At 38.8% G+C, this 27,310-nt stretch overlaps 1 protein-coding gene across 4 annotated transcripts in view; it reads right to left on the minus strand.

Moving 5' to 3' along the window:
* The window catches only part of CDKAL1 (CDK5 regulatory subunit associated protein 1 like 1), a 643,254-nt gene that overhangs the window by 25,099 nt on the left and 590,845 nt on the right, over positions 1–27,310 (minus strand). For all 4 annotated transcript variants that reach the window (XM_070405653.1, XM_070405651.1, XM_070405652.1 and 1 more), the window contains 2 exons: positions 8,383–8,466; positions 5,431–5,595 (listed from right to left, as the gene is read on the minus strand). In XM_070405653.1, coding sequence (XP_070261754.1) covers positions 5,431–5,595; positions 8,383–8,466 — 249 coding nt within the window. The remainder of the gene's footprint in view (positions 1–5,430; positions 5,596–8,382; positions 8,467–27,310) is intronic.

Below are 27,310 nucleotides of genomic sequence, written 5' to 3' on the forward strand. Positions count from 1 at the left end.
AGAGACTTCAGGACCTACATCAAAAGTATTGAGGAACCAATCTGATGCGCCTCCACTGTCTAAAAATGCAACCATTTGAGCACCAATTACCAATATAATAACAGAAATGGATAAAAACACATAAAATATACAGAAACCTATACGTTCATAGTGACACTCAAAAAACCTTCACTGGTTAGTGTTGGAAGATGCTAGACAATCAACTCAACTTTTGAAAACTGGTAAATAGAGAGAAAGAATCAAGCTCTTTCCTCACCATTCCTTTAGGAACTGTACATCACGGTGAACAAAAATTGTAAGAGAAAGTTAGTCTTCATAGCAGTACGTTTAGCTAATACATGAGGAAGGAATGACAGAATCGGGATGCCACTAGTTGCAACCCCTCGTGCCTTAATGAATCTCGGCCAACCACTAACACCATAAAGGGAGACAACCAGACATTGTCATATGCCACATAATGGAAATGCACAGCATCATATGGAATAATCTTGTAAAAAACTCCAATCTGAATCTGATTAAGCCTCAAATATAACAACTTATTTGTAAAACAAACAGGCAACGCAGAACCCCGTTAAACTGTATGGGAGGATGCAATTAGCAAATTCCACACTGTGAGAAATGCCACAGTACAAACAACCTGGTTTCCTCCACAAATAAACTGCAATTCAAGAAGGGAAACAAGAGAGCAGACAGATTAAAAATGACTTCGAAGACACACCAAGTAATTGCAATGAATGGGGCTTATTTGCATCCTGATTCAAATAAACTGTTTTAAAAAACTGCAAAACTTGAATATTGCTGGATAAAGAATTAATGTTAATTATTTTTAGATGTAATAATACATTGTGGCTATGTTTTTATTAAGGGAAACCTCATTTCTTAGAGATATTTTCTGATATATTTAGATGAAATGAAGTGATAAATGAGATTTCCTGGAAAATAGCCGGGAGGATGGGCTGAATAAGAGCACAGGTGACATAAGATCAGCTATGAGTCGACAATTATTAAAAGTGGATGACGGCTGAGATCCTTGTATTATTCTCTCTACTTTTGTATACGCTTGAAAATTTTAAGAATAGAACATTTCCATAATAGAGATAAAAAAAATTCACTGATCCCAATCTTTGATAATGGTCATGGATTTGGTACAATTGATGTTAGGCCCTGATTACACATAGGTTTTCTTTAGATGAAATGAATGACTGGATAGAATAACAATTTTCTAAGGGAACTTCGGTTATATATAAAGATCATCATGTTGAACAGGCTATTTTATCACAAATTTAGGTTCTACGAGAAAGCATGGTAAAGATATCAATGCTCTTAACATCTTCAAACTGTGTTTTTCTCAAGGTTCCTATTCCTCTGACACCTTTCACTAATAAATTCCTGCCCCACTCCCCCGACACCCACCAACACCCACCCACATCCACATACAGCTTTTGCCTATCTCCACCACCATTTTTATAATAACCTTCTTAAGAATTACTGCTTCCCATTCCCTTCTTCCTCCTAAGTCTCCTGACAGTTTCCAGACAAAAGTTTTTGACCTATCCTTTCTTTGATTTTTATGCATATTTAAAATATTTTATTGATTTTTAGAGAAAGAGGAAAGGAGAAAGAGAGAGAAACACTGATCATCTGCCTCCTGCATACCCCTACCCGGGATTGAACCAGCAACCCGGGCATGTGCCCTGACCTGGAATCAAACCGGCAACCTTTCGGTGCACAGCACAACACCCAACCAACTGAGCCACACCCACCAGGGCTCTCTGATTTATATGTAGCCCTTTGAACTCTATGAGCCGTCCATTGGATAACTTTTATATAACCTTTTTCTAAAATGAATTATCCTTAAAAGATACTTATTCAGAAATGTTCCCTATCAGGTTGGAGGTGGCATTTTCGCTCCCATCTTCCCTACTGTTATTCAGACTAATTTCATCTATTTTTCCTATTCTCTCCTTCTTCTATTCCTCCATTCCTCTACCCAAACTGAAAAGAAGAACAGTAATAATCATAAAAAGATGTCACTATGTATTGTTTCCACTAGAATATCATTTCTTAGAGGGCAGCAACCTTTTGACTTTATTATGGCTTTCTTTTTCCATCATGTTCTGGGCAACTATTATTATTTGGAAATACAAGGTCTGTTTTCTATTAATATTTATAGAATCTAAAGTCCTGCCACAGGGTAGGCATTCAATCCATTTTTATCAAATGCAATATTTCAATCACAGAATCTCAGAGACAACTGAGGTTCAGGGAACCTGTGAGATGTGCGAAAGGTCACAAAAAACCGTTACAGCAAATGCGAGGATTCTATAGTCCGGAGCTCGTGACCCGCCCGGGCTGGGCTTCTCCCCCATCTGCTAGTCTCACCATCTGATGAAAAACATCACAGGGCCTAAAGTCAGACTAAAGAAGCCCAACGTAGCAGGGACTAAATACTTAAAGATTAATCATAACATTCCCAATTAAGAAAATGCATTTACTAAGGAAAATAATTTGTAACACAATATTTTGCTTTAGGTGCTTTGGCCTCTCCAGAATTCTTTACGACGTGTGTAGGGAAGGTTATCATACCAGAAAACTCAGGCAAGCCTAGAAAATTCAGAAAGACAGAAATTCAGCTGGGATTGGTTTTCAAGCGCTGAGTAGATGATCCTCACAGAGAAATTCACTCCCTCTCCTGCCTCTGCATACCATGTTCAGGGTAAAATAATGAACAAAACCGATTATGTCAGAACCAGGTCATCTGCAGAGTCTGTTCTTTCCAGATAGGACTAGGTGTGAGGGAAAGGGACAATGACCACTTAGTAACTCCTGACCACGTTCCAGGAATAGGATTTGGTGGCTTATACACACAACTGAATGTATTCCTTTCAACAACCCCATGAGAGAGACATCATCATCCCACTTAACAGACTAACGCTCAGGAGCCACGTGCCTCGGGTCCACTGGCAAGTCTAGATGCAAACCCAGGTCCAGCTGAGCCTAAGGCCATGCTCCATCCACACGGTTAAGCTGGTTCTTTTCATCCAAGAGTGCCAGCACCTTTATCAAGTTCAAAGAGCCCCAAAATGTCTGAGACATGATTATAACCTCTACTACCTACTTCTCAAGCCTACAAAAACAGAATCTGTTCTCTTCTTGCTTAATTTACTTTAATTCCTATCATCAGCCAAAACATTTTAACATCAGGACAAATTCACTGAAGAAGGCTTTTAGACCCTGAGTTTGGCATATTTTTAAAGTCTTTAAAGTTGACAAATAATGAAGCATAAAGCTATGTTCCTTAATTTATATGAAGTCACACATGGTGATAACGGACTTGCCTGGTATTTCCCTTAATGTTAGCACCCAATTCAATATTCCTGACCCTGGGGCCTCATGCACACTGTAAGGCCATTCCCAGGCCTCTTCTGGACCATCTCAGCTCAGAGGAGGGCCAGTGGCAGCAGTGCTGACAGCACCATTGCACAGGCGGGAGGTGGAAGAGTAGAATAGAAAAGGCTGCCCCATGGAATTTAAGTAGGGCTACTCTTCTAGAGAGGAACACAATAGTAAAAAAAAAACGAATAAAATGGTACTGCTTTTCCTGATTTCTGTATTATTAATGATGATGTCTTAAAACTCCATCCTTTTTAATAGGCATACATGAAAGAGTTAAATCAGGCAGGGCCCTTGGAATAATAATTTGCCGTCTATTACCATTTGTTGTGATCTTTTTTTTATTGTAGCAATTTAAAATCAAGCTTGTAAAACACACTGTGTAGAACAACAAAAGATAAGCCAATTTTCTTTAAGCATTTCTGATGTAAAAGCCACATTTCTAGCAATATCATTTAAATGCTGGGTTTCACTGTTCCCTCTTGGCCATCCACCCCAACTCCAAGTATGATTTCTTTTCAAAATAACAGCAAACATTAGTGGTTATGCTTATCGAGTTTTCCAGTTCACTCCTGGCCGAGCAGGATGACACACTTGGCAGGGTCCGGACAAAGGCGAGTCTGCGTCATTCTGTTATCAGTCACATGCGATGCACACAGTTCTCACATGTACTTGTCAAGCTCCTGAGGGGTCACTCAGATTGGGACACCAGAGTGTGTCACATTCTAAGTGAGAGTATAGATAATGGTACCCTCTTTGTCCCTACTCTCAAAGTCTAATTAACATACCTGGCAGTATATTTTGAGGGAAAAGATAATACATATATTAAAACAATTTTGGAATTATATGGCCAGATAAATACCACTTATCTTTTTTCCGTACATGAAGTCATTGCTATATACTTTTCTTGGAGTGTTTAACAATTGTGCTAGAGAAAGGACATCAAATGATGCTTAGAAATGTGATACACATTTTCATTTCACACTCCATCAGCTTTTACAACTGTAGCTCAATGAAATGTAAGAGAGAGCTTGGCAAACAGCCATATTTACCAAGGTATAAAATAGTGGTCAGGTTACTGTTTTATAGAAATAAAAAAAAGTTTCGTTTTCAGTCCACATGACTAAAGCAGATATTCAGCTAACACCCTAGAGCAGTGATTTTCAACCCGCGTGCCATCTCAGGTACTGTAGAATTTTTAAAACATGCAATACCTGACTATTTAGTCAGGGCACTGACCTCTTTTCCCTTAGATTGTCAAATAAAAAATTGACAACAGTCTGCCCGGCCAGCATGTCTCGGTGGTTGAGCAATGATCTATGAACCAGGAGGTCATAGTTCGATTCCTGGGCAGGGCACATGCCCGGGTTCCAGGCAGCCAATCAACGATTCTCTCTCTCATTATTGATGTTTCTTTCTCTCTCTCCCTCTCCCTTCCTTTCTGAAATCAATACAAATATATTTAAAAAATTATACCTATTTTTTGCGAGGTTGACATAAAATATGTTTTTTGTGCCCCACAGGATTTTAGTAATTAGTTTATGTGTGCCATGAGATGAAAAAGGTTGAAAATTGCTGCCTGAGAGAAAGGCACCATAAGCACATATACTGACATGGTTTAGTGCCTGTTTAACTAAAGGTTTTACTATATTATAACGAGTTTCATAAAGAAAGAAACTATGTCTTCCCTCAGCCGGTTCCACTCAGGATTTACTGACACAGACACACCGGATCTGACCATCTTTGGTGTTATATCTTTCACTTGAAAATAAATGGCATTTGCCTTCTGCATCTAGACCAGAAGCAGAAACAGCTTATTCCCTTAACAGGCAGAGAAGGAAAAAAAAAAAAAAAGCTAAAGGCATCAGCAGAACTGCATCTTTCCATTTCAGATTTCAATCTGCGGGAAAGGACTGCAGCCTCCTGCAGGCACAGAGAGGGGGCTGTGAATTACAGAGCCACGGAGCCACGGTCTGCACCCTGCGCCTCCCCAGCTGCTTCTTACTGGCAGGGTGGAGGGGAGCACCTTTTACTCACCGCGGTCAAGCCTGAGACTTCTCCTTTGGCTAATGGTTTGCTGATGGATGGTGTGTAGACTTTGGCGTCTGCTACTGGCTGCCCTTTCATAAAATGCTTTCCGGATTCATAAATGTCCACTTCGACCATTTTCCCCATGAATGTGGGGTTCTTTGGCACTAAAACCTTAAAAAAAGGTTCAGAAGGCTCAATTTTAAAATAAACTTTTAATTTTAGAGCAGTTTTAAATTTATAGAATTGCTGCAAAGGGAGCACAGAGTTCCTGTATAGCCCATACTCAGTTTCCCCAGGAAAACACTGCACACCAGTCTGCCAGACTTGTCACAGTGAATGAGCCATTATTAGTGTCTGACTATTAAGTAAAGTCCCACTTTATTCAGAATTCCTCAGCTGTCAACTAATGTCCTTTTCTATTCTGAGATCCACCCCAAGTGGGCTCTATCTTCCAGCTGCTCCAGGACCTGGGTGGGGACCTGGGGGGAAGGGCTGGCACTCTGGGAGGAGCTGCTGCAGACAGCCTCCTGCATTGCAGGACGCCTGCTGTCCTCAGGCATGTGGGAGGCAGACCTGGGAAATCCCAGCAGGCAGCCAGTCACTTTTGGACAGGCCTTTGATATTCTGCTCTTGGCTGTCCCATGCAATGAGGGAAACCAAGACAACGCTGATGAAAGCCCCCTACTTTTAATACCTTCCAAGTTAGCTATCAAAGTTCTGGTTTGAGCAGACACTTCAAATAAAGGCCTGCATGTTTGTGTGCATGTATATGTGTGCGTGCGTGCACGAGCGTGTGTTTTGGGGAACGAGAAAGAACACTTAAAAGCAACCTTTTCAATATTCTAAACATGGGTAACACGGAGGTAAATAGCTCCTCTAACTGGATACCATTCAGTTCTATTGCTCTGTAATAAAACGCGTGTATTTGCGAGCTCTAACTCCACATAGAACCAGCTACTTTGGAAGGGTACTCTGGCTGGTTCACAGGAAACTGTCCTATGGTCTCTTTCTACTAGATTTCGGGTAAAAGCACTTGTTTATCTCGAGCAAATCTCTCCCCTGCTTTGGGACTTAGAGGTAGTCTGTATGCATTATGTCTCCCTCTATTTTAAGACTAGCTACTGGCCAATCTTTTAAAGTTGGGATCCAGAATAAAGAGACTAATTCTAACCCAGCAAGACTTTGATATCTTGATGCAATCTTTCCTTCTGGAACTCATCTCAGTAGGAAAATAATTCCTGTGAAATCTCTGGAACTTAGTTGTAGAGACAAAAAGGTCAGAGGAGGCAGAGGCTGCACAGCCGGTTTCTCAGAGGCCGCGGTGGATCTCGGTCCTTCTGAGTCTGATTTTCATGACCACGGAGTCCACCGCTTCATCAAAGTGTAGCAAGGTCACCTGGGTGGCGAGTTACTCACGGTAAGCAGACGGACTAAGAGGGCTTTAGTATCAGAATATGAAAGCCCTTTTAAATCAACTTTTATAAGACGAGAAAATCTCCAGAGTAAACTATCCTGGGGAGATCTGGTGTGATTCTGGGGGAAAATAACTCCCCTTGATCTGCTGCCTTGATCTGAATGAAGGGCTCAGTGTTTTTCCCCCTCCGGTTTTAATAATTGGAAAAAGCCCGGCTGCTTTAAATTGGAGGAAACAGCTAATGAGGCATGCCATTGCCTTTAAAATGAAGGGGGAAAAAGTTCCCCGCTGAGGCAGAAACCCAGATGGCAAGAGAAAGGAGAGGGAAGAGGCAATGAAAACACAATCAAGCTCCTCCCCAGGCTGAGCAGAGAGAGGGCCTGGGTAGGAAAGCCGCCCTCTGGAGTCAATTAATGAGATGGAAAGTGGGGAGAGACTCAGCTCAAACACGAGTGGTGGAAATCCTTCCTCCACAGGTACCGGACAGGGCTTGTTTAGTCTGGGTCTGGAAAAGCTCCCCACCTTTCCTGAGGACCCAGGCCTGTCTGAGATGGCTCCTGGTGGCACATCGGTGCCCGAGGCCTCTTAGCTACTGCCTCCCCGCTCACAGGCGCAGTGGGCTGCCTTTGACTGTCCCCTGCATGACTTGCCCACAGTGGTCTTAAGAGCCTTCCCAAGCTCTCTAATTCTGGCCATGACCCATAGAAAAAAAAGATCCACTTCTCTTTGATCTTGAAAGTTAGTACAATCCAGGATGACCCATGAAATCCCTGTCCCCATGCAAGTCCCCCTCCTGAGAGGGCATATCCCATCTCCATATCCGGATGCCCCTCAAGGAGGCATGCTGTTTCCTTCCGTCACTTTCCAATGGCTTTACCTCCTGGGCAAGTGGAGTCCCAAATGCTGAGGCAGAATCTGGCTACTGGGGAGGCAAGGGAGGCTTGCTGGGAAAGAGCCCTTGGGGTTGGGTTTGGAGAAAATTCTCAAAGTCAAGTCATTTTGACCCTTACACTGCTCTCCTCACACAATCGGAGTTGAATCCAAGGAACAGACTCTTGTTCCTTTGCTCCCAGCATTTTTATCAAGGTGGGAGTTATAAAAACAAATTCTAAAACTAAACAGAACTAAAAAACCAACCAACCATGAAACCTGCATGAGTGCCTTGACAGTGAGAGGAAATCCCTGCCCTTCCCCGCTGATGTCGCCGGTGCAGACATCCTTCCTGCCTCTGGACAGGACTCTGCCAGGCTGTGGGGATGCTGGCAGGGACAGCTGCCTGTTCCAAACTCCCCAAAGCCTAAGGCTGGCCCCCGCAAAGACTAGTGAGGACTGAAATACATGTATTCCTTTATAAAGAATGTTCTGCAGACTAAGCCACGAAGATAAGGCCCATGCCAGTCCGCCTAGCTGGATGCTATAAAATGCCTTGCTGCACAAGATTCTACAACCCTCCCCACTTTTAAGTTCCTTTTGCTTAAGCAGACTTACTTTCGGAACTCTTTTTCATTTTGGAGAAAATTTAAGAACACAGAAATATCTCTTACCTGCTCATAGAATCGATTGTGTGCAACATAAAACTTGGAATCAAAGGATTCTTCTGTTACTAGCACTTGTTGTCTTTCACCAATCTGGGAAGAGGAGAAAAAAGGAATGATATGGGCAAACACCTAAGAATTCAAAACAAATGCCAGCCCAGTAAGTAGCATCCTCTTGAATTTAAAGTAGGCTCTAAATTGCTAGTTACTTAACAGGTAATAAAAGAATCACCCATTCAAATTTCCTGAAAGACTTTATTAACTATTTGGTAATAAAAATGAGCCCAGTATGAAATCTTATATTCTTAACTATGAAACAAAACTTGATTTTATTTCCTCCTTCAGCATAAGATAATTAAGGCTTCTAAGACTTACAAATATCTTCTAAATATCACTTTGTTTCTTGAAACAAGGCTGCAAAACAAGCCAGAACAAGCTGCTTCTAATCCAAATTCATGAAAATATTTTGGCAATATGAAAGAGTAGTAATAAACATTAATTTGAGTTATGGGGAATATAACACTAAAGAAAATGCTTCCAAAAACTAGTCATTAAGAGCTTGCATCTAAACATTTCACATACTATTCTGAAATTACTAATTAATTCACACAGCTATTTATTTGTCATATACATTTTCTCTGTCACAAGCAACCGTCTCCTCTATGTTGCAGCCATGACCCCATATTCATATTTTTTAAGAGAAATACAGCAAAAATAGGGGACTGTTAATTCTCTACAGGATCAACCTATATGTATCTATATTTATTATCTAAGCATGCATTTTCAGTAACCAAGAAGTTAAATCAGACAAAATATGGGATAAAGAAATGTGACTTCTAAAATATTCTACCATTTCTAAGTTTATCCCACTGTGAAATGTAACATTTAAAGTATCAATTACTGATTTTTACAAGGTTGTCAAAATGTCTGATGTAGCAAATATTGGATGACTGTATTGAATGACTGTGCCCGGAACTACATTTGCCTTTGTTACTTGGTAAATATGACCCTCCATATTAAAGCACGCTGGCATGAAGATTTAAAAAAGCAATCCCCAGTTTCATAGGTAGGGACTTGCCAACACATTCAGGCAATTCCCATTTAGGAAACATAAACACAGCTGCACTAAATAGACCACCAATACAATTTAAAAACACACCCTCTTCTATGTACAATGCCAATACCTAAATGCACCGTAATTTACTATTTTTTTTTACTATCTCATTCAAAAGGTAACCTCCTAAGTCAAAGATTGTAAGGTTTCTAGCATGATACTTATCAAAGACTTAGTTCACTTTCTGAAAATTAGTAATAGTTCCTGCAACACTAATTTCTTTTAAAAATCAGATGGCAACAAAAGTAAGTTCCTGCAACTTCTACTTTGAGCTTTATTAAAAAAAAAAACACAACCTGATGAATACTGGGTTTCACTGAAGTATATTTTTCTGTAAAAAAAACCTTAGAATGTTTGCATACATTTCACAGTGTGAGTTGCTTATAAGTTAGGATAAGTGTCTCTCGATGGTTCTTAAGGAAATTTGCAATTACACTCCATGTAACATTAAGTTTTCAGGAAATTAGTCTAACAATAATATGGGATAGTAGAGACACTGAAACTGTATGGTGGTTCTTTCCTCTTGTTAGAGTGAATGTGGTCATCGTTTTGGGGCTGTCCTATTTTATCTGGACATAATGATGATAATATACATATACACAGAGTTAGAAGACTTGCCATGTTTATACAGTAGAGTGCAGGGCTTTCGATCAACCATCAGAGAACTATTTGTAGGTGAGTATTTAACTATTATTTGCCAAAGGGATTCAGGAAAACTGCTACGTGCAGTCATTTATAGTGGCAAACAACTCTCCAGTCACCCTTTTTGTCCGCTCAGCTATGGATATTTCATCTCACTGGTGAGGCTCTTAAAATTCCTCAGAGAATACTGGGCAAAAATGAGCATAAGAAAGCTAAGGCCTTGATCAAAAGCTGCTACAATCTATCCCCACCCCCTAAAATACCAACAAAAACTAATACACGTCCTCAATATTTTTGTAAGGATAAAGTTTCAATGAAATGAATATAAAATACAACCTTTAAGATAATCAGCTATTTCAAATAACCTTAAAACAACAATGATGTTAAGGAAGGGAACTCTGGAAGATGTAACTTTGCCTTAGTGACAGTGAGGAATCTTAGGGCTAAGAACATGTATAATAAACCTCACTTTTTTTTTTTAATGAGCTATCTCCCCTTATACTTTCCAACTGTTTTCTCCTTTAACCTCGTGTGGTTAAAGAACTGCATTTAACAAGAGTGAGGATGGTCATCCAGCTTTGCCTACCAATGTCTCTGTTATCTAGCAAGAAATCCCAGTCTAAGAGGAAAAAGGCAGGGTATCCGAAGAAAAAAAGGCCACATATATCCTAAGACAACAGGACAACAAGCACCCATCCATGTATTATGCTAATGACTGAGATAATCCCCTAGAAGTGATCAGAACAGTCTGTTTTACAGATAATGATGGAGATGAGCTGTGTCTCACATGACCTTCTGATATTTCCCTGGGAAGGAGCTTCTATGGCTACCTCACTACCATTGATAGAACCTTCTCTACCAACTGGATCCACTGACAGAAATGCAAGTTTACACCACGGGCTTAAAACAAACCTTTTTCAGAACAAGATAACAAAAAGAATGCTGTGTAATTTTTAAAATGAACCAACTCCTACAAATGTATAAAGTTGAAAATGATGTTTTTATGAACTTTGTGACTAATAGCAAAATATGACTGTTCAGCAGAGATGATTAAGATAAAAGTGGAATTGTAAACCTAAAAAATGGTCTAGAAGGTGGCTTTAAGGTAACCAGAATAGTCAAGGCCAGGGAGAAAGGGGAAGAAGGAACATACCTCAATGTAATGAAGGTTATATGTGACAAACCCACAGCTGTATCATACTCAATAGGCAAAAACTACAAGCATTTCTCTTAAGATCAGGAACAAGACAGTACTGGAAGTACTAGCCACAGCAATCAGACAAGAAGAGGAAATACAAGGCATCCAAATTGGAAAGGAAGAAGTAAAACTGTCAAATTTGCAGATGACACGATATTGTATATAGAGAATCCTAAAGATTCCACCCCCCCCCCCAAAAAAATACTAGAACTGATAAGTGAATTCAGTAAAGTAGCAGGATACAAAATTAATATCCAGAAATCATTTGCATTTTTTACACTAATAATGAACTATCAGAAAGGAAAACTAAGAAAACAATTCCATTCACAACTGATTAAAACCAATACCTAGGAATAAATTTAGCCAAGGGGGTAAAAGGCTTGTACTTGCAAAATTATAACACACTGAAGAAAGAAATTAAAGAAGATACAAATAAGTGGAAGAATTCACATCATTAAAATGTGCAAACTACCCAAAGCAATCTACAAATTCAACGTAATTCCTATCAAGACATCAATGGCATATTTCACAGAACTAGAACAATATTACAAAAATTTATATAGAACCACAAAAAAGCTAACTAGCCATGGCAATCTTGAGAAAGAAGAATAAAATTGGAGGAATCATGCTATCTGGTATCAAACTATACTATACGACCATTGTAATCAAAACAGCATGGTACTGGCATAAAAACAGATATATAGATCAATGGAATACAATAGGGGTGCTTGAAATAAACCCACAACTTTATGGTCAATTAATATTTGACAAAGGAGGCAAAAACATACAATGGGGTAAAGATAGTCTATTCAATAAATGGTGTTGAGAAAATCTGACAGATACATGCAAAAAATTGAAACTAGACGACCTTCTTACAGCATACACAAGAATACACTTAAAATGGATTAATGACTTAAATGTTAAACCATAAAAATCCTAGAAGAAAAAAAACATAGGCAGCAAAATCTCAGACATTACTGGTAGCATTATTTTTTCTGATATATCATCTTGGGCAAGAGAAACAAAAGAAAAAGTAAACAAATGGAACTACATCAAACTAAAAAATTTTTGCGCAGCAAAGGAAACCATGAACAAAATTAAAAGACAAGCCAATGAATGGGAGAACATATTTGCCAATGATAAATCTGATAAAGGGTTAATATCCAAAGAACTTATAAAACTCAATACCAAAAAACCAAACAATCCAATTAAAATATGAGCAAAAGACCTAAGTAGACAATTCTTCAAAGAGGACATACAGATGGCCAAGAGACATATGAAAAGAGCTCAGTGTCACCAATCATCAGAGAAATGCAAATTAAAATGACAGTGAGATATGTCCTCATTGGGAGGAGGGTTCTGGGCTGGGTGAAAAAGGTGAAGGGATTAAGTAATGAAAAAACAACTCATAGACAAAGACAATAGTATGATGAGTACCAGAGGGAAAGCGGGGTAAGGGAGGTTGAAAAGAGTATAGGGAGGATAAATGGTGCTGGAAGGAGACTTGACTTGGGGTGCTAAACACACAATACAATACCCCCACCCCCCTCCCCCAAAGAAAGGAAGAAAGGGGAAAGTGATGAGGCAGGAGAAGGAATGGCCAGAAGCAGAAATGCATAGTTCTAGCGGAAACTGAGGGAGAAGAAGTGTTATTCAAAACACCCTATTCCACATATTTGAATTGGACAGAAGAGTGGGAAGACTCAGGGTTTGGGGAGATTATTTTTAAGATAAAAAAGATTTGACTACATTTTGGGCCTTCACATTCCTCATCCAAAAAGTGAGTTTGGTAGAAGTGACATGCCGGTGGAGAGAGGAGAGTAGGACTGAACCGGAAGTGGGTTATAATATTTAAAGGACCTCTCAGTTCCAAAACTGTAAGTCATCGTTGATGGCAGATCTGTAGGTTAGGGGCTGGTGTTCTCGCAAGGTTTCAGATAAGGAAATACTTTAAATCCAGACTCCTTTTTCTGACAGTAAATGTATGCTTAAAGCCCTCCGTAAATTGCAGCTAATTTCTTGCTGCCCTTAAAGTAACAACATAATCCTTAATACCCATCAAGAAACCTGAACCTAAAGAAGCCTGTCAAAATCTTTCCAATGAGAGAGAGAGACACTGATTTTGTTACTCCACTTATTTATGGATTTATTGGTTGCTTCTTGTATGTGCCCTGAGTGGGGATCGAACCCTCAACATTGGCCTTTCAGAACAATGCTCTAACCAACTGAGCTACTCGGCCAGGGCACCCTTTTCCTTTTGATTTGCTTTAGAGATATATAATTTATAGTTGACAGCTTAAAATGCCTATTTAATTTCTACAACATTAAAGAGCTTGGGGTGGGAATACAACCCTCCTGCTATAGTATTTCTAATGGTACACTCAGTTTCCACTGGCAAAATTTGACCTTCAGGACATCAGTCAGGACTTGTGAAAAGTGGCTGTCTGTCCTCGTGCCTGCTTTCACAAGCTAGGCATACTCTCCTACACTCATCAAATGTCAGTGGAGAAAGCAATGTTTCCTAGGATGTGCAGAACTTCAGTTAGTCCATCTAAAACTGACTTTAAAAGACATTTCATGAAAATGAATTATAAAAATAGTCTTTTAAAACCACCCATCCATTTCACAGAATGGGTCACTGAAGTGAGGGAAGGTGCAGGACCCCGCCACCCCTGGTCCCACATTACTGGTGACTTGGAGTTCCTGGGAACTGGGGCCTGGCTATGAAAAAAGGAGGTGGTACAACTTTCTACGACTTGCTGAAAAAGTATGAGGAAAGCTCTTAAGCGTTTCTTTAAGCCACAAAGGCAGAAAATAAAGACACTAGTTCCCTAACTTGACAAAGAAGGTAAAAACCTGAAGGGGGCTTTGCACTGTCTGATTTCACGGGGGGGAAACTGAGGTCCCACAAAATGTGGAGATTCGCACAGAGGCAGAGAGAAGAAAAGGAAGTCTGGGGCGATTCCCTCTACTTGAGCCTTCTATTTAACTGCTAGCTGTAGAGAACATACAACATCATGGATCTAATTCTGCAGCACATGACTTTTCTTTGAGTAGAGAAACATCTGTGACAAACAAAAAGCAATGTTTTTTTAAATTCAATTTTTGGGTAGATTTTTCAGTACTATTACATAATCAGCTAAGCTGTGTTATTTGTGTCACATCTCTGCTTAAATTTTCCCGAGTGTCTGAAGTTGTGAGAAACATCACTAACCATATGGCAGATAACACACACAAAACACATTAGCGTTAAAAAGCAGTGGTTTCCAACAGAATTTGGTCCCTGAATGAATGCTCATTCAAGTACACTCTACTTCTCCATTTGTCCTAAAACAAACAGTATTCAGCATGGCTATATAAGGATTTCAAGAGAGAAACTAAAAAGAATTGCTTCAAGACAAGCAAACAATACCAAAATTAAACAAAAACATTACAGTATCTGGGCCTTCACTTCTAACCCAGTAAGAAATGTTACTGGTATAAATACTCCTTGGACAGGAAGAAACAAAAAGTTTATTTTAAAGTTACATATGACTTAATATATAAACTTTACTTCAAATTTACTTTTCTCTACTATTCCCCCCTTTTCACTTTTGTTTTCCTTTAAACAGAAAAGCTGAGACGTGGTTTTGGAAAATAATTTCAATTCAATTTCTACTCTGAATGGTTAGATGAGGTTAGAGTTCAATATTTCAGTATAACTGCCCAGGGTATCTGAAAAACATTCACAAAGGACAGATATATATTTGAGAACTAGTGTAAGAGAAATATTTATTTCTTCAAAACACTTATAAGAAGGTAAAGAAATTATTTGCTTCCCATGAAAAGTTTCTAGCAATTAATTTTTCTGTCCAATTGCCTGAGGGAAAAATGGAGATTAAAACACACATATCAAAAAGCTCTCATAATTATTTACATCAAGTTCCTAATAAACTTGAATTCTATCTCTGTTTATCCTACAATACAAGATATTCTGACATGCTACTTCTGTATAATCCTAAGAAAGATATCCCTTTTCCTTTTCAAAAATTGTTTATTGATTGATTTGAGAGAGAGAGAGAAAGAGAGGGAGAGAGAGAGAGAGAGAGAGAGAGAGATGTGTGCTTTTTTTATTGCAGGTAATAAAAAACAATTTTTCTACCTGACTGGTTTCTGAATACATGACTTTGGGAAATAACAAATGTCCTTTAGTTCCAGTCAAATTAGTTTTTTATTTTTATTTCCCTCCCAAAGCTGCATGGAACATGTTAAACACAAGGCTGTGACCTTAAACTCTGAAATAATATTTCTAGTGTCTGTGCAAGAGCCTGCCCTCACATACACCTTTAGACTAATTACTGCAGTGTAATGTTGCCAGTGAACTACCGTAATTACACTCGGAAAAAAGTATGGTCTTGTTCTTTCCTGGCTAATGAAAATGATAACCTTTCCATTTTGATCCATCATTCACAGCAGGCAGAGCACGTGATGCAGGGTCTCCAGGGTATACAGTCATTTTCCTGACTGTTTATGTACACTTCTGTTTTCTGGCCCTGCAAAGCTAGAATTAAAGAACCAGCACACTTATGCTAAAAACAGTCAACAGTAATAATAGCAATAACATTAAAATTTAATATCCTTACTCCACAATGCGATTCAATAATGAAACAGGGCCATGACACAGGAATGTGTGTCAAAAATGATGATAGCTCAGAAAACAAGTAATGAGACTCGTAGGCCATCGTACTCAAAATGCTTGCCATTAGTTTACTGCTCTAGTTAAGGATTTTTGAGAGATGTTGGACAGTTTATTGTCAAAGTGGCTGGCCTTGTATGTGACTTTTAAACTATGTCAGAAAATACATTCTATTAGATTTTTAAATAGATTTTAAACAGTATCTTCTGTGTTAAACCACCTTCTTCAGCTTTACTTATTAATACAATTAAATACATTCCAAATGGAAAGAATGTTCCTTTAAGTATTTAGCCTATATGTATTTATTAATTGCCAGGAGCATCTTAGTGGCCCTATTATTACTTCCTCATATTTCAGAAATAACGTAAACATGAAGGACAACTGAAAAATAATTTGGCTTTTTAAAGTCCTTCCACCCAAAGCAATGACATGAGATATAAAGACCAGAGCCAAGGTGGTTCAGTTGGATCGAGTCAGACTATGACATTTCTTCTGACAACAGCCAGGTGTGCTGTTTTCTTCAAACACCGGCTAATATTTTTTCTAGCCATGTGCTCAACCCAGTCAGAGAAAGACAACCCAAGGGAGTCTCTTCCCAGTTGGAGGCAAAATCCCATCCTTAATGATAAAACTATTCCATCTGCTGGCTGAGAGCTGACGGTAAAGCACAGGAACAGTGCTTTGTTGGTCTGGCTGCAATAATTCTTAACAGCAAGTTATATGACAAAGGCCAACCTGATCCCTTTTCAGCATCAGAGACCTATAGCTGAGTGCTGACTGAATGTCCAGTTCAAAAAACAGAAACTCTGAGCCACCTGCTTGGACATTTTTGGTATTCCAGAACATTCTAAGGGCTACCTACATGGCTTTGGTGGAATTTTAAAAAATCCTGGTAAGAATACATTACATGAGGTCTACTCTCTCTTAACAAACCCAAGCAAGTTGCCCTTCCTTATCACAGGCCTGGTGCAAGTATGTTAGAGCTATTTTTTCCACACCAGGGAAAATCTAGGCAGTATAGGCAAGTGCTCAACCTTATAACTATCCAAAGTGCTATGGGCAGTAGTATCATCTATGAGAGCCTAATTATGGAATGGCTAAGTGGGGCCAATGTGGGACTACATGTGGAACCCTTTTTTACTAAAAGCTCAATTTTGAGATTGAACAACTGTCTCCATCACTCCCACCTTCCTGGTCTTTTTCTCATTGGTCTCCATCAGTCATTCCTCAGAAGCATGTGCCAATCTCCTTTCATGAGCTTCTCAACAAGGCACAAAGGTGACCACGTACAGCTCAGAACGACTGACAGACTGCCTTCCTGGAAAGCGTGTTTAGAATTTTTGTTTCACTGATGACACAATAAATGAGCTAGATTACAAAGAGACAGACAACTGACTTTTAGAGATTTAGTGTTCATGTAATCTGGTAACATAAAGAATTAGTTGCCAATTCTCCTCAACCTTTGCTCAAAGCTCTCATTCCAACAGCACTGGGAGATGATTGCTGAGAGCCAGGTACCTGCAGTCTCCTACACACCAAACACTTCATCAAAACAGTAGAAGAACCCAAAGAAAGATTCAGACATTCGGAAGAAAGAAGGTGTGGGTGTGGTGAGGACACTCCAGTTTTCTTTGTGGGGAAAGAAGGCTCCTTTTCAAACATTAAATTATAGAAGAGGATGGATCAGTTGCAGCTCACCCAGCCTCTAAATGTGAATTTTTTGGAACCATGAATTCAGAGCTGGCAAGGGTGGAGGAATTAATAAGTCATTAAGTTGGAAAGCTTCATTTTACAGATGAGGAGACCAAGGCCCGTTAGAGATTAAGTGATGTGGTCAAAGTCACACAACTCATGGATTTTATCCTGACATTGGTTTTTGAGCAAGTGCATTACTGATTGACTCTAAGTTTGCACCATCTAGTGCAGTGGCCATTAGCAACACGTGGCTGTTGAGCACTTAAAATGTGGCAAATCCCAGTGGAGATGAGCTGCAAAATACTCTCCAGTGTGAAACACACACCAGATTTCAAAAAGTTAACATGAATAAAAGAATGAGAACTATTTATTAATTTTATTTTGATACACATTGAAATATTTTTGATACATTGGGTTAAATACAGTATATTATTAAAATTAATGTCACTTCTTTCTTTTCACCTTTTTAGTGTAGCTACCAGAAAACTTTAAAAAAAAAAAGCTGTGGTTCACACTATATTTCTATTGGACAGGCTGCTCTAAAACATTACTATCTAGATTTAACAGAAACTTTCCATTTCATTATTTAGAAGGAATCATATTTATCATTTAAAAATACTTTTAACTTATCACCATCTACTCTTAATTGCAATGATCATGTAAATGAAACACTTTAATTTTAGGAAAGAATGCATAAATGTCTATAAATTGTAAAGGCAGGAATTTTGAATTGCTAAATTTTTCTTTTTGACCTTTAAATTATTGCTTCCATCTTTCTGGTTGACCACAGCCTCCCCAAAAGCTAAGCCATGACAAAATGCTTGTTATTTTTAGGAAAATCTAGGCACCCAATGAGAGGATATCTAAATTTTCCAATCTGTCATTTCCCATTCTGTATAGCTACAAAAGCAACCATATAAAAAGCAATGTTATTTGGACTAAACACGCAGAAATCGATCATTCTCAAATTCATTTTTTTCAAAAGCCCCAAAAGGATGTCCAAAACACGTACCGCCATTGGTAAGATAAATCTTTCATTATCAACCCTGTTACCAAAGAACTCAGCATAGATGCGAGCAATAAATAACACATGCAGTACACACCATCTTTCAACCATTTGCCAGTCGGGATTGAGGCTGAGGAAGAAGAAAGGATTAAGCCGAAATCAAAGACAGCCCAGCTCTAAGGGCGTCTAATTAGCATAACAAAAGACACTGCCACAGTCTTTGGGCAGTGGGCAATACATCTCATTAAGAAGACTGAATAACAATTATTCTCTCGGCTCCCTCTCCCCACCCCCACACTTCTTGGCTCAGCTCTGGGAGACCCTGAGAGCTCAGCTTGAGAGCTTCTGCTTTATTGGCCTGGCATTCAGGCTGCAGGCTGAAGAGCCCACTTGTGTTCCTGTGCACCTGCATCTCAAAGCTTGATCCCGATTTCCTCTCCTGCTGAGAAAATGTAGCTTCTTCAAGCACACACAAGTCCTGCTATGCAGTTTATAGGTATATAATATTGAGAAATGGCAATGATGACCTACATAAAGGAATATGAGTTCCCCCTAAAATGTCTTTATTTAAAGAAAATTGATCTATTTGCTTCTCTTTATCTATTCTGTTTTTCCCTTTTAACATTACTTCAGTCTCAGAGTTAATGAAGCTAAATTAAAATTCTATGAAATTTTATTGTACCCAGTAATTAGCTGTGAGCACATGCATGCACAAACGCATGCACACACACACAGAGACACACACATACATACACACATGATGCAATTTACTGGTAATGGGAGTAAGTGTGATTCAGTCTTATCCTCTCTCCCTATTTCCTCTTGATGCGAGACAATTGAAAAAACATGGAACTCAACAAAAGAAAATTGAGGTTGCAGGTAAACATGTGGGCAGTTTTCATATAAATTTTAACCAAGAATAAAAGAACATTCTTCTAGAGTGATTACTAAGGAAGATGAAAGCTTCCAGTAATCCTCTGCACTTTTCCATATCAATCCACTTTGGGGGAAGGACTGACTGAGAGGGCAGGGGAGAGAAACGGATGAAGTTATTTAATCCAAACAATTTCCAATTCTGCACGATATTCTTTGGTCAGTAACAAAAGGAATCTAGTTATGAGGGCTGCTTTGATATTTTTTAAAACCCTCTTCTGCCAAACACAATATCACATAGCCTCCTTAAACCTGAAGACTGCCAGGTCTGCAAGCTGCTCTAGGAAAGTTTGTTTATTACAGATGTAGACGGGAACCTCTGCAATGGTTACTGAGACTAAATGCAAAAAACGAGCCAACTCACTTGAGTAGCTGGGGAAACCTACTGAACCTGTTTAGGAAGCCTGGATTTTCCAAACTGCTGTAAAGTTACAGCACTGCAGGAACGTAGAGACCTTGAGAATATTCGAGTCTTTAACATTATAGACTGGAGGCCTAGTGTGAGACATTGTAATGCTGTACACACTCTGCATGTAGCATTATACAATTAAAATAAAACTCGGGACATCACCCAAATCCTAAAAGCCTTTCTCTATGTGGCGACCTACTCAGAATTTAAAAGCCAGCCGGTTTCTGCCTTCCATCCTACAAGTAGAGGGATTTCCTTTTCATCCTCTCTCCTAGTGAATTTCTCCTGTTTAACAGATAAATCACACTGTAATTTTTAAAAAAATTCTTGCCTATTTCCACCCTAAAGTTTTACCAACAGTAGTATCCAGATGTAACACATTAATAGAAACTCTATTCTGCATACACTGCATTATATTTTAAAACACACTAATTTTGATAAGAATGCCCAGTCAGTGACAGACCTTTCAGGCTATGGCCTTCTATTTTACATAAGGGCTTCTGGGTCCTTTGGTGCAGGCTCCTTCCCTTTAAGACAGAACCTCAGCCCATAGAAGAGCTTGAAGAGCATTAATTAGGGGGTCAAGATGCCTTCAGTTCATCTCTGCCACTAACTAGCTCTTTGACTCCGAGCAAATCATTTCACTTTGGGGCCCCAGTTTCCTCATTTGAAATCAATAACGTATAAGGCCACTTGAGACTCACACGTCCTGTGTTTCTACATTAAGTGTTCCATCCGGAGGCAGGGCCAGCAGGGTGTCCTGCAGCGCGCACTGGCCCCATGGGGAAGGGAGGGTCTGCTGCCAGCGGCTGTGGTGTCCCAAGGACAGGCCAGGCCTGTCACTGTCTCATCACCACTGGTCCTGCCTTTCATTCCGGACCTGCCACGGTCTGGGATTAATGATGGCTGCTGAGTGCAAGGATGAATGAAAGAAGGAATAGAGCAACATTTCAGGGATTCAGTTTACCTGTCTGAAAGAAATAATTAAAATAATCGCCAGGCTTGAATCTGGAGTTGTCTTCAGATTATAACCCCGCATTCCGGAGTCAGTGTAGGTACTGGGAAAGCTTGACTACTGTTGGTAAAGACAGCTGAGAGCACTCCTACTATCAGGGGTAAACTTCAAAATTTCACGCATCTTCCATTTACTCAGAAGCTAGCGCTGTGAGCTGAAGCACATTCCTACTGGATATCTTGATTCAAGTAGTCAGGGGAAAATTTTAATTTCAAGTAGAAAACTGTCTTGGGGCTCTATCTAATTACTGCTTCAGAACTGTTAGAAAGCAACACTGGATGGATATGAGTACAGACCAGGCCGTTGCTAACCAGCTAACAAAGTGGAGGCTGTGGGAGGAATGTGGCCGGGCGTGGGGAGCATGCTCAGCAGTCCTGCTGGGCTGCGCTGTCCCTGGAGGAATCTTGCCTGAAAAGCAGAGATAACTCTTGTATTCCCTTTTCAAAGCCATGACTCAAAAGGGTTTCAGAGAAGTAAGACAAAGCATATTTAATGGGGAGAAAGGAGGAAAATGGCCAATATTGATAAACCTACAATTCATTTTTCAGTAGCTATTGGAAAGATGAATCATGCTGGAAAAAAAAGCCTGAGCCGCTTCTTGTCATTCCTAAAATATGATCCTGCGCCTGCCTGAAAGAGTTAAGGGTGTATAAATATTTATCATTCTTCTTTCAGAAAGATAAGAAAAATTCCTTTTGCATACATGAATTTCAGATTCCTGAGCAAGCATTAGGATATGGTCAGGGGCCCATCATCTTAATGAGGATATGATAATATGTGTGTGTGTGTGTGTGTGTGTGTGTGTGTGTGTTTAAACTTGCTTATATGTGATTAAAAAAAAATCAAACCCTACAGATTTTGATTTTATACTTAGGCACACACAGACCCAAGAACAGTTACTGCTTTTGGAAGCATACTGATGGGATGGATGACAGGAACCAGTGGGACCAGGGTGAAAGGTTCATTGAGAGTGATAAATAGGATATGCTTTTCCTTAATGTTTTGCAATTGCATATTCAATACTGCAGGCCAGTGAATATGCATTTTAACTGCATTTTTAAGAGAGCTTCCAGATTTTAATTACAGATTAAACAGTTATTTGTAAATCAGTACCGCTTCATTAGCATATCAGAATCACAATAAACAATGATTCTCTGTCACCAACCGTACATAGGACAGTGTGAATTTAAGAACAGTCCATGGCCTGGCACTACAGCAGGGCAAAACATCATACCCTAAATATTTTTAAGGGAAATATTTTACCCTAAAATATCATACCCTAAAATATTTTAAGGGAAACATTCTAGATGAAAGCTCACAATATTCTAAATTCTATGAGACTAGAGATTTTATTTCTTTTATTTGTAGCTATATCCCTAGTGCTGAACACCATGCCTGACTCACAGATTTTTCAATAAAGATTTGTTGAATAGCCGAAACCAGTTTGGCTCAGTGGATGGAGCGTCGGCCTGCGGACTGAAGGGTCCCGGGTTCGATTCCGGTCAAGGGCATGTACCTGGGTTGCGGGCACATCCCCAGTAGGAGATGTGCAGGAGGCAGCTGATCGATGTTTCTCTCTCATCGATGTTTCTAACTCTCTATCTCTCTCCCTTCCTCTCTGTAAAAAAATCAATAAAATATATTAAAAAAAAAAAGATTTGTTGAATAAATGAATGAAACAACCAGCCTTTTTACAAGCATATAGTTATATTTTTGTACTTATATGATCATGCATTGATATTTTTTGACAAATTGCCAAATTGGAATAAAATCATCAGTGAGGATATTTTCAAAGGATTTAATTTTGTAATTTCTTCTAAGGGACCTAGAAGAAATGCATTTTTTTTTGTTACCACCTTCATAACAAACAGTAGCTGTAATAACCTTATTTCACATAGTAATTCGTTTATTTGTTTTTACCAAAGACTAAGTTTTAGAGCAGTTTTAAGTTCACAACAAACGGGAGAGGAGGGTGCAGAGATTTCCCATATTCCTCTTGCCCCTGCGCATGCCCAGCCTCCCCCACTGCGTCTCAACGTAGGTTCATTAACGGTAACAAATGTACCACTCTGGTGAGGGATGTTGATAATAGTCGCTTGTTTTTCATCTCCACAGATACTTTTGTTATTCTCACCTTATAGATGAAGAACACAGAGAATTTAGGTAACTTGCTCCCGGCTACTTTGTGAGTTTGACATGGCTCCCGGGAGCCCAGCTCCTAGCCGTGTTTTCTGCAGCATGCAGGGCTGCGCTACCTCTTTCCTACTTATTTTGTGTCTGGTATAAAGCACAAAACAAGCTCCTAAGAGAAAAAAAGGAGCAGTATGATAACCACACAACACAGTTAAGCAGGAAAATATAGGAAATGGAAAAGGAATTTTCATTATCATCATTCACTAATCAATAGAGGAAGAAGGAAAAGAATTAAAATCTTTTCCCAAAATAGCCACCTAGAGTTCTCTGCTTTGTGTTAGATTACAACATATCAAATATAGAACTGCTAATGTCAAACTGCAGATTAAGAAAACTGTCTTAAAAAATCAGCTTATGTTTTTTTGTGAGCTGATTTCTAAACTGACTTCATAATATGAAGATGCACTGGACTTTCACAGAAACTAGGAGATTTGGGGGAAAAGAAAGTCAGGTGTGTGGTACATGCTTGTTTACCAAATCACAGAAGACAAAACCATGGGAGGTTTTTAAAAGATGCACTTGTTCCCTTTATGGGAACACACAAGCTGAATAAAAATTCATAAAGCAAAATTGAGAGCCCCACGGACCATTCACAACCAGGCAAAAATTACTTGGGAAGAAGTTTTAAATCCAAAATGAAAATCCAGTTTCCTTAACAGTTATTTCAGGATGGTTGAGGGTTTCTAGAAATCAGTGCAAGATTAGATAATTGCAACTGGGACCAGACAGCTAACTTCTGCTTGCTTCTAACAACTTTTGGAGTGGTAAAGACCTAGCTTGACCAAGCTATTGGTGTATTCCAGTTGATATATTCTTTGGTATCACAAGGACTAGCAAGTGTTATAAAACTTAAAGGCTGCAAATTTACTGTTTCAAATAATGGTAGTGGTGGGAAGGATTCATAAGAAAGGCCAAGCAAAAAATTCAAGCAACAGATGGAGAAAATTTGATTCTACTATTTATTTCTATTAACCATAGTGGCTATGAGCACAGGCATCCCTACCACTACTTTGTTTCTGTGATAAAATGGTTTACTTATTCTTCACCAAATACTGTATGGGGTAGGTACTGACTTATCTTCACTCCATAGATAAGAAAACTAAAACCCACTGAGTACTCTTAGCTAACGTTACATAGTTTATAACAATGAGGTTGAGTGATTTCATTTAAAATAAATTCTAAAGTTCAGAGTGACAGACATCTGTTACTTGAAGTATACATAGACAGACTTGTATAGCAAATTAAAAATGCTGTTTTATGAACCTGGCTGGTTTTGCTCAATGGTTAGATTGTCAGCCTGCATACCAAAGGGACTAGGGTTCGATTCCAAGTCTACGATATGCACCTGGGATGTAGGTTTGATCTCTGGCTTCAGCTGGGGCATGTGTGGGAGGCAACCAGTTGATGCGTCTCTATCGCATCCATGTTTCTCTCTCTCTCCCTCTCCCTCCCTCCCTTCCACTCTCTCTAAAAAAGTCAGTGCAAAAAATATCCTCGAGTGAGCATTAACAACAACAACAACAACTTGTTGTTTTTTGAAGTTGATTGTTAATAGCTTAAATATTCAGTCACAAAATTTTGTTTGTTTTAAATAAATACAAAGATATATTATTATGAATAAGTGATTATTTCCAAATTCTTGAGCTTGCCAGAAAGACAGTTGGTAAAAAAAAAAAGCATGAAATGAATTTAATGCTAAGCATATTAAAATACATCCCTCAACCCCAGCATTTCCTAGAAAACACAAGGGAAATGTCCCTGAGGAATACTTGCCCCCAACTAAGCATCTTTGTTGAGCATTATTCTTGAGGTTAAATAAGGCCCCACACTGATACACTGACTATTAACAAGCAAACTCATGATAATGAATTGTTGAGTCAGGGCAACTGGAAAGCCTATTGCAAGTGATGTTTCCATTATGGCCCTATTTGTCCCCACGCCTCACTTCATAGTAGCAGCACATTCAGGTTTGCTCCACTTTTAGTGGAGCTCCAACATAAAGGGTGAAGGATTTACAAAGAAACAATAGGCACTGGCTTTGTGCAAGAATTTTATCTTATAAAAGATCCTTAAATGTATATACCCTGTCATATTGTTTAGAATGATGATAAGAAATGTAGTTTCATGACTATTTCCTTTTCTCTCATCTTACTCTTTCCCAGCACACCACCCTGGCCTTGGGTGCTGCTATATGACTGTCACTTGAATCTCCATTTCTCATCCTCTCTACTGCCCTATGCTTGCGACACTGGCCTATACTATCCTTTAAATCGCATTTTCTTATTTAGTTGACAGAGCAAAATACTGAAGGCTGATAAAACAGGTTGAGTGCAAGTGAGATTCTGACTTTTATTTACACAAACTATTCACTTTTTCCATCTATGAAACAGGAAAAGCATATATCTAATTACCTTAGAATTAGAGAAACATATATAAAATATCAACTAAAGTACTATAGAATACATTTAAAAATTTTACTTCTCACATTGGTTAATTCACCATTTCTGGTTAGGTTGCTAGGCTTTGATACTTTTTAAATATAAAAAATAAACTATTACTCTAGCCCTGGCCAGGAGCCTCAGTTGGTTGGAGCATCGACCCATATACCAAAAGGTCAAGGGTTCCATTCCAGGTCAGGCACGTGCCCAAGTCAGGGAACCTATAGGAGGCAGCATATCAATGTTCTCTCACATCTCTCTCCCTTTCTCCCCTCCCTCTCTCTCTCCCTCTCACCTTCCTTCCCTCACCTGGGTGAGGATTAAAAAATAAAAATAAACTATTACTCTATGTATTTTCATTATCTTTTTGGAAAATCATCAAATATATCTGTAAATGATGATTCTTCAATTTCCTTATACAAAAATGATGGAGTAGATCCGACAGTCATTTTTGAGACAATGTATCTTCTTGCTAAAAAAAAAAAATCAGTTGAAAACCTTAAGTACTACCTAGACAGGTTGATGAGCATATGATACTCTTTAAATCAAGCTCTCATTTTGTAAATCAAGTGCCCTGGTTTTGTTCAAAACACCTGCTGTCCTCATGTATTCATTTTAATTGTTAATAGAAAGAGGGAGAAAAATCATATAAATTGAAGTTTTCAAACAGAATTAGGCTGTTAAATCAAATCTATGAAAAATTCATAATCATTACAAACTAGAACCAGTTCTTTTATATACTTGGTAACAGACATATTCTCTACAAAATGAAGTGTTTGTGTATGTGTGTATGGGTGATGTTCAATTTATCAAAAAATAATTATCATGATATATAAAAGTATCATAAAAATGGAAATAAGCCAGTATATTAAAGTAGAAGGGAAGAGACCTAACTTTAAAAACAAATGCAGTATTTTATAGATCTTCATTTTATTCAAGTCTACCTAAATTAACTGAGAATACCAAAATATCTAAAAAGGCATATTTCAGTATGATTCTAATTTAAGGAGAACCGGTGCTTATGTAAATAACTTAAATGAAGAGTTGTGGATTTTAAATCATAATTCTCTAATAGTCAGGGGACTGAGCCTTGCTTTCCAGGAATGAACCCCACCCTGTGAAGACTTTTCAGACTTAGGGGCAGAAGACCCTTCACCGCAGCTGTCTGTGCCTAAGACTTCACATCTAGTGCACGCGCCATCCTTCAAGTACAGGCAGCTACCTACACATATGAATTCAAAGCAATGTTTTCACTCCTTTCTTTAGACTATAATTTACCAAAACAAAACAGCCCAAGCCTATTAAAAATTTCACCACTGGGGACATGAGTTGTGTATTTAGCATGTTTGCCATATCTGCACGTTGTGTTAAATGCCAGCCTTTCGCTGCTCTGTTTCACTCTTTGGCCTTGCAACAGAAACCCCAACTTCATTACCACAGACGCAATACACAATCTTCAATTTTAAATCAATTAATATATAGAAAAACGGTCCTCTCTTTTAGAAGTATTTTACATGCATGAAAAACCCAAATCAAAGCTTTACACTTTTAATGCTCCTCTTATCACGGAGTCTGAAGTGAAATACACATCCATTCCATCTAAAGATGCATGCTATTCA

The sequence above is a fragment of the Myotis yumanensis genome, unplaced genomic scaffold (genome assembly GCF_028538775.1).
Source record: "Myotis yumanensis isolate MYYU_CA2020_CCGP unplaced genomic scaffold, mMyoYum1.0.hap1 SCAF_2, whole genome shotgun sequence".
Taxonomy (NCBI): domain Eukaryota; kingdom Metazoa; phylum Chordata; class Mammalia; order Chiroptera; family Vespertilionidae; genus Myotis; species Myotis yumanensis.